The sequence below is a fragment of the Salpingoeca rosetta genome (genome assembly GCF_000188695.1).
Source record: "Salpingoeca rosetta unplaced genomic scaffold supercont1.13, whole genome shotgun sequence".
NCBI lineage: Eukaryota > Choanoflagellata > Craspedida > Salpingoecidae > Salpingoeca > Salpingoeca rosetta.
The window spans coordinates 1,236,886-1,243,792 of NW_004754921.1; the positions used below are offsets into that span (position 1 = coordinate 1,236,886).

The 6,907-nt window shown below is 55.8% G+C and overlaps 4 protein-coding genes across 4 annotated transcripts in view; 2 read left to right on the forward strand and 2 right to left on the reverse strand.

The window, feature by feature from the left end:
- The window catches only part of PTSG_05703 (uncharacterized protein), a 2,643-nt gene extending 9 nt beyond the window's left edge, over window positions 1-2,634 (forward strand). The window contains exons 1-8 of the mRNA XM_004993511.1: window positions 1-142; window positions 465-526; window positions 660-732; window positions 870-974; window positions 1,247-1,344; window positions 1,592-1,657; window positions 1,933-2,037; window positions 2,292-2,634. The exon at window positions 1-142 is cut by the window's left edge and continues 9 nt beyond it. Coding sequence (XP_004993568.1) covers window positions 85-142; window positions 465-526; window positions 660-732; window positions 870-974; window positions 1,247-1,344; window positions 1,592-1,657; window positions 1,933-2,037; window positions 2,292-2,342 — 618 coding nt within the window. The 5' untranslated portion in view covers window positions 1-84 and the 3' untranslated portion in view covers window positions 2,343-2,634. The remainder of the gene's footprint in view (window positions 143-464; window positions 527-659; window positions 733-869; window positions 975-1,246; window positions 1,345-1,591; window positions 1,658-1,932; window positions 2,038-2,291) is intronic.
- Window positions 2,635-2,731: 97 nt separating this feature from the next.
- Window positions 2,732-4,713, reverse strand: PTSG_05704 (uncharacterized protein; the record flags this gene model as incomplete). Its single annotated transcript, XM_004993512.1, has 4 exons — window positions 2,732-3,022; window positions 3,193-3,304; window positions 3,519-3,553; window positions 3,961-4,713. The coding sequence occupies 4 exons, from the start codon at window positions 4,711-4,713 to the stop codon at window positions 2,732-2,734; spliced, it is 1,191 nt and encodes a 396-aa protein (XP_004993569.1).
- Window positions 4,714-4,888: 175 nt separating this feature from the next.
- PTSG_05705 (non-muscle actin) lies at window positions 4,889-6,342 on the reverse strand. Its single transcript, XM_004993513.1, has one exon. It carries the CDS (start codon window positions 6,174-6,176, stop codon window positions 5,046-5,048), a length of 1,131 nt encoding a protein of 376 aa, XP_004993570.1. The 5' UTR covers window positions 6,177-6,342; the 3' UTR covers window positions 4,889-5,045.
- A 308-nt stretch (window positions 6,343-6,650) lies between these two features.
- The window catches only part of PTSG_05706 (uncharacterized protein), a 3,364-nt gene continuing 3,107 nt past the window's right edge, over window positions 6,651-6,907 (forward strand). The window contains exon 1 of the mRNA XM_004993514.1: window positions 6,651-6,848. Coding sequence (XP_004993571.1) covers window positions 6,687-6,848 — 162 coding nt within the window. The 5' untranslated portion in view covers window positions 6,651-6,686. The remainder of the gene's footprint in view (window positions 6,849-6,907) is intronic.

Sequence of the window (6,907 nt, forward strand, 5' to 3'; positions counted from 1 at the left end):
AAAGTCACCGTACCTGACAACCAAGAGGAAGGCGGAAGCAAAAGGCAAAAAGGTGGAAGCAGACGAACGAGCACAACCAGCACGATGGCCGCGCGCACGGAGAAGCAGAAGGAGATGGAGGCGCTCTCCAAGGCAACTCACTGTGAGTGAGAGTGTGAGAGAGTGAGTGCTGGTGTGTGAGAGAGTAAGTGTGTGAGTGTGTGGGCGTGAGAGAGTAAGTGTGTGAGTGTGTGGGCGTGAGAGAGTAAGTGTGTTGGTGTGTGAGTGAGTGTTGTGTGTGTGTGTGCGTGACTGACTGAGTGAGTGTGAGTGAGTGAGTGTGGGTGTGAGTGAGTATGGGTGTGAGTGAGTGTGGGTGTGAGAGAGTGTGTGAGTGTTGTGTGTTTCGCCGTCTCGTTACCACCCACACCACCTCACCACAATGACACACACACACGCGCGCGCACACACCTTGGTGCCGTTAGTTTCTGAGGAGGAGGTACAACGACTCATCAACTTCTTTGAGACAGTCGCATCAAACGGCAAGGTTAGCTCACTCATACACCCTATGTGTGTGTGGTTGACTCCCTGTGCAATTGTCGACTTGCCCTTACTTGTGCACCTGTGCGCTCGTCTCGCATCCACTCCCGTTCACGCTCACCCTATCCGCAATGGTGCAGCTTGATCGCAATGCTTTCCGGGATGTTCTTCACGAGCACTTTAACCTCACAGAGGCCTCCATGATGGACCGCTGTGAGTTCAATCAATGCAATTGAAGTGCCACAAATTGTGTATGTGTGTGTGTGTGAGTGTGAACTGCTTGGGCTCCAGGCACAGCTGTTTCTGCCAATCATGCGAATGTCGTTGCTTCTTGCATTTGCCGTTGCTAGTGTTCCGCGCGTTCACCAACAGTGCGGAGAGCACGATCAACAAGCACGACTGGGTCATGGGCATGTCCTTGCTGCTGCGCGGCACCCTCGACGAACAAATTGACTGTGCGTACCTGTGTTTGTGTGGTGCATGAACGTACGTGTGTGTATGTGTGTGCATGTGCGTGCGTGTGTGCGTGTGTGTATGTGCGTGTGCATGTGCGTGCGTGTGTGTGCGTGTGTGTGTATGTGTGTGTGTATGTGTGTATGTGTGCGTGTTTGCTAGTGCCTTTGAATCTGTGTGTCAACGTTGGTTTTCTTGGTGCGTGCATGTGTGATGCTGTCATTCGAATGTCTCATCGCATGGCCTGTCATATGCCGCATGCATTCCACTGCAGTCGTGTACCGCGTGTACACCAACAGCGCTGAGGACTATGCAACAAAACCCATCAGCCGTGACACCATGTTTTTCCTCCTCAAGAACACCATGGTCAAGGTGGGCCTTGATGCTCGCCTTGCAGTGTGCGCGTGTGTATGTGTGTGCGTGTGTGTGTGTGTGTGTGGGTGTGCGTTTGATGGGTGAGCAGAGCTGCTTCATGCATCGTGTGCGCACCGCACTCTGTACGATACTGCACCTTTCCAATTGTCACGTTCCGCCCCCATCCACATCCACGTACGTACGTTATGCTCACTGCCACCACCACCACCACCGCCACCACCACCACCACCATCGCCATCACCAGATCCAGAACGAGGAGGAGCGCGATGAAGGAATCAAGGAACTCGTCGACCTTGTTCTCAAGAAGATGGTGCGTCATGGGGGCTCTTGCCAGAAACGCAGAGGCTCAGACTGAGAGACACTGAGGGTGTGTGTGTGTGTGTGTGTGTGTGTGTGTGTGTGTGTGTGTGTGTGTGTGTGCGTGCGTGTGTGTGTGTGTGATTGTCCTTGCTCGTCTACCCTCACTCCCCCTTCACTCCCCTCCCCTCTCCACAACTCAATCCCGCACCCTCCGTAACCCCCAACCAACCAACCAACCTGCAATCGCTCACCCTTGCGCATGGGTGCCCCTCCCCCACGTGCCAGGATGTTGATCATGACGGCAAGCTGTCGCTGCAGGATTATCGCGAGTCGGTGATGAAGGATCCGCTTCTCCTTGAAGCCCTTGGCGACTGCTTGCCAAACGAAGGGGTACGTGTACGCCTGTGTGAAGTTCACAGAGTGCATGGTGATAAGTCATGCATGTACGCCCATGTGTGTGTTCATGTCATGCATGTATACATACATTTGTGCACGTTCAACTGCAGTTGTTGTACGCAGACCCTTCGTCGACGTGAACCAGGCATGGGTAGCGTCCAGTTGACTGTTCCCTCTGCAGTGCACACCCTTTCCTTCTCCTCACACACAACGCACACATGCACACACACATGCACACACGTACACAGAGCGTACGCACATTTATGCAGGTTGTCATGAACACAGAGCCGCCCCTGTAACCGAGGAGCCCAAGTCAAACTTGCCAACACACCACCACGACGCAGCCCCAGCGCGCCTCGCTTGCCTCGACCTGGCCGTGTTGAAGAAGGGGTGTTGTCGAAACCAAACACCTCCCGTATGTGTGTCACTTCACATCACGCTGTGGTTGGGTATTCCTCTTACGTTGTTTTGTGCACGCTTCTCGTTCTGGTTCAAGGTGGTTCATTGATTGTACACATCGTGCGTGCGGGTCTGAATAAACACAGTGAGACATAATGTAATGTGTAACTCGGGAACAAGCGGCATTTGTACATGATATGCACAGAGGGAAAGAGTGTGTGCATCTGTGTGACGTGAACACAGAACATGCAATCGCTCGACAATAACTGCTCGAACACGTGCGTTGCCGTTATTGCCCGTCCCCCTCCTGTTGCTGTTGCTGCTGCTGTTGTTGTTGTTGCTGCTGTTGCTGCTGTTGCTGTTGTTGCTGCTGCTGCTGCGGTTGTTGTTGCTGCTGCTGTTGCTGCTGCTGCGGTTGTTGTTGCTGCTGCTGCTGTTGCTGCTGCTGTTGTTGTGCGGCAATGACTTCGGCTGCCCCCCGCTGCTGCTGCTGTGCACCCTCGAGTGCGGCGCCATCGCCATCCTCCGCCCCAATCTTCCGCATCAGCTCCTCCAGTTTCGCCGCCTTGCGCTCCTCCGTCTGCACACGTGGCATGTGTGTGTGTGTGTGTGTGTGTGTGTGTGTGTGTGTGTGTGTGTGTGTGTGTGTGTGTGTGTGTGTGTGTGTGTGTGTGTGTGTGTGTGTGTGAATCTCCCTTCGTCCGCCCGAGCTGCACGCACACATGCCCACAGACTCTCATGTTCACCTACCTTCTGGATGATGATGAAGAGGTGCTCTGTCAGTTGATCCTTGAGCTCTTGTTTCTTGTGGTAGTCTAACTTGGCAGCAACGTACTCCTTCTCCGCAGCCTCGAACCGCCCCCTGTGGCAAGAACAAGCATGGGGGAGTGTGAGCGTAAAAGACGCGCCGTGTGTGTGTGTGTGTGTGTGTGTGTGTGTGTGTGTGTGTGTGTGTGTGTGTGTGTGTGTGTGTGTGTGTGTGTGTGTGTGCACGTGCGAAGCATTTGCTTCTGGCGTGTTGGCGAATGAGAACGTAGATGAGTTTGGTCAATGTTGCTAGTGGCAAGCACACTCACTTTGCCATGTTAAAGTCGCGGCAAGCAGCCTCAATCTGGTCAAGGCGGCATGCGCAGGCAATCACAGTGAGACTGTTGTGGAAAAAGCTGAAGCTGAAGGATGGAGCAGGCGAATCACGGTCACGGTCGAAGCAGCACGTGCATGCAAGCACCCACATACACACCCACACACGCACCCACACCCACACACGCACCCACACCCACACCCACACACCCACACACCCACACACCCACACCCACTCACCCACACCCACACACCCACACACACCCACACACACCCACACACACCCACACACACACATACACACACACACACACACACACACACACACACACATACACACACACACACACACACACACACACACACACACACACACACACACACACACACACACACACACACACATACACACACACACATACACACACACACACGTACGCGTTGTCGGAGAAGAGCAATGTCCGTGCTTAGAGATCGCTCCAAGGTCGCAAGCTCAGCTTGTACTTGGTTGAGCTTGGCAGCCTCGGTCATGGCCTTCATCTTGCGCGACTGGATGGCCTTGACGAGCTCCATCTGCCGCCGCTTGTTTGCTTCCTCCATCTCCCTCTTGCGCTGCTCCACCGCCTGGATGGTCAACACCAGCGCCTCTTCCGAATCACGCAACTCCATCTTCGGCTCCTCTGATGACCGCTGCTGCTGCTGCTGCTGCTGCTGTGTTTGCTGCTGCTGTGTTTGCTGCACCCCTTTTACCTGGTCATTCGTGGTGACAGGCGCTTGTGAAGAGGAAGTTTGTGTGGCGTCCTGGCTTGTTCTGTCACTACTCGTTGCTTCAAGTGCGGCCTTGGTGCCGTGCTCTGAGACAGGACACTCGCTCGCTTTTGCACGGCCGGCCTCGGCCTCTGTACCATGGCACCGTGCTCCCGCGTCACGTTGAGTGGGTGCTTCGACTGTTGCCGTTGTCGCTGCAGGTGCCGTTGTTGATGACGGCGGTCTGCCCAGCCTCTGCTGCTGTCGTTGCCGTTGTCGCTGAGGGTCATGTGACCCTTGCTGTCTCAGCTGCTGTTGCTGCCGCTTCCTCCTTGCCACATCTGCCCTGGCGTTGCGTGTTCTCCCACTGCTGCCGCCACCACCATCGTCTGCTTGGCCCAGCAACCGCCGTTTCTCCGCCTCTGAAAAGCCAATGCCGTCCATTGATTGTTGTTTTTGTTGGGGGTTTTCCAAGCGAGGCGTGACAATGATCAATGGCAAGCACATTAAGGGTTGTGTGTGTGTGTGTGTGTGTGTGTGTGTGTACGTGACGTAGACACCGCAAAGCTGTCACTCGGGCACCGCTCATTGATCGTCACAGTTATACATTGGGGGGAAGGATAGTTACACTGGCATAGTGGGTTTATTGCGGGGCCCAAGGGCTCGGCATGACGTGCACAAGAAGCAGAATCAACTCACAACAAGCGCACGTGGCACGCGTCGACACGAGGACAACAGCAAAAGAGGCAACAAGGTGGCAATGACCAACGAGGCGCTTAGAAGCACTTGCGGTGGACAATCGAGGGGCCAGACTCGTCGTACTCGGCCTTGGAGATCCACATCTGCTGGAAGGTGGAGAGGGAGGCGAGGATGGAGCCGCCAATCCAGACAGAGTACTTGCGCTCGGGAGGAGCAATGATCTTGATCTTCATGGTGGATGGGGCGAGGGCGGTGATCTCCTTCTGCATGCGGTCGGCAATGCCGGGGAACATGGTGGTACCGCCAGAGAGGACGGTGTTGGCGTAGAGGTCCTTACGGATGTCGACGTCGCACTTCATGATCGAGTTGTAGGTGTGCTCGTGGATGCCGGTGGCCTCCATGCCGAGGAAGGATGGCTGGAAGAGGGCCTCGGGGCAGCGGAAGCGCTCGTTGCCAATGGTGATGACCTGGCCATCGGGGAGCTCGTAGCTCTTCTCCAGGCTGGAGGAGGAGGCGGCGGTGGCCATCTCCTGCTCAAAGTCGAGGGCGACGTAGGAGAGCTTCTCCTTGATGTCACGCACAATCTCGCGCTCGGCGGTGGTGGTGAAGGAGTAACCGCGCTCGGTGAGGATCTTCATCATGTAGTCGGTGAGATCGCGGCCGGCAAGGTCGAGACGCAGGATGGCGTGGGGAAGGGCGTAACCCTCGTAGATGGGGACGGTGTGGGTGACACCATCGCCAGAGTCGAGGACGATACCCGTGGTACGGCCAGAGGCGTACAGGGAGAGCACGGCCTGGATGGCGACGTACATGGCGGGGGTGTTGAACGTCTCGAACATGATCTGGGTCATCTTCTCACGGTTGGCCTTGGGGTTGAGCGGGGCCTCGGTGAGGAGGACGGGGTGCTCCTCGGGCGCAACGCGGAGCTCGTTGTAGAAGGTGTGGTGCCAGATCTTCTCCATGTCGTCCCAGTTGGTCACAATACCGTGCTCAATGGGGTACTTGAGCGTGAGGATACCACGCTTGCTCTGGGCCTCGTCGCCGACGTACGAGTCCTTCTGGCCCATGCCGACCATCACGCCCTGGTGGCGGGGACGGCCAACAATGGAGGGGAAGACGGCGCGGGGAGCGTCGTCACCGGCGAAGCCGGCCTTGCACATGCCGGAGCCGTTGTCAACAACGAGAGCAGCAACATCCTCGTCACCCATGGCTGGTTGTTTTGTGGTTGTGGTCTGGGAAAAGGGGGAGAAAAGAGACACGGACTGATCGCAAGAGAGAACAACAGGAAAATGCCAAACGTAGAGCTGCGACAACAAGGTGTTGTTGTTGTTGTTGTTGTTGTTGTGTTGTGCAGCTGCTTCTTGGTTGTTTTTGGCTTTTGCACGTTCAGTGACGCATTGCACCGCCCCCTTGTCTCACATCAGTTCGCTGCGTTTGCTCTTCTTTGGTTTTTGTTTGGCGTTTGCTTTGGCGCTCTCGCCGCTTTTTCGCCATGGCGTGACACGTCACAGTTGGACTGATTGGGTGGTGCGTGGTGGATAGCATGCAGCGACACAAAGCGCACAGCACACGTGTGCCAATGCGCTCAATTCGTTTCGTCAGGTTTCCTGTTTAGGAAAGCCGCACGTCGAGGTGAGGCGAGGATGGCGTGTGGCAAAGGCCGTTTTGCCATTTTGCTTTGCCAACAGCGCATCTCGCCTGGAAACACCACAAAAAGTATGGCCGATAACGGGAAGTCCGGCAGCAGCAGCGCCAAGCGCAAGCACGCTGATCGCGATGCTGGCAGCGGACGAGGACAAGGTGGTGGGGAACGAGGACAAGGTGGCAACCGAGGTGGCAGACGAGGTGCAGGGCAGTTTGGCAAGCGACCAAAGCGCAAGGTGTGTGCATGTGTGTGTGTGTGCATGTGTGCATGTGTGTGCATGTGTGTGTGTGTGTG

Excerpts from the sequence above, each read along its gene's own strand:
- PTSG_05705 (XM_004993513.1), bottom strand. The coding sequence starts at position 6,176 with ATGGGTGACGAGGATGTTGCTGCTCTCGTTGTTGACAACGGCTCCGGC.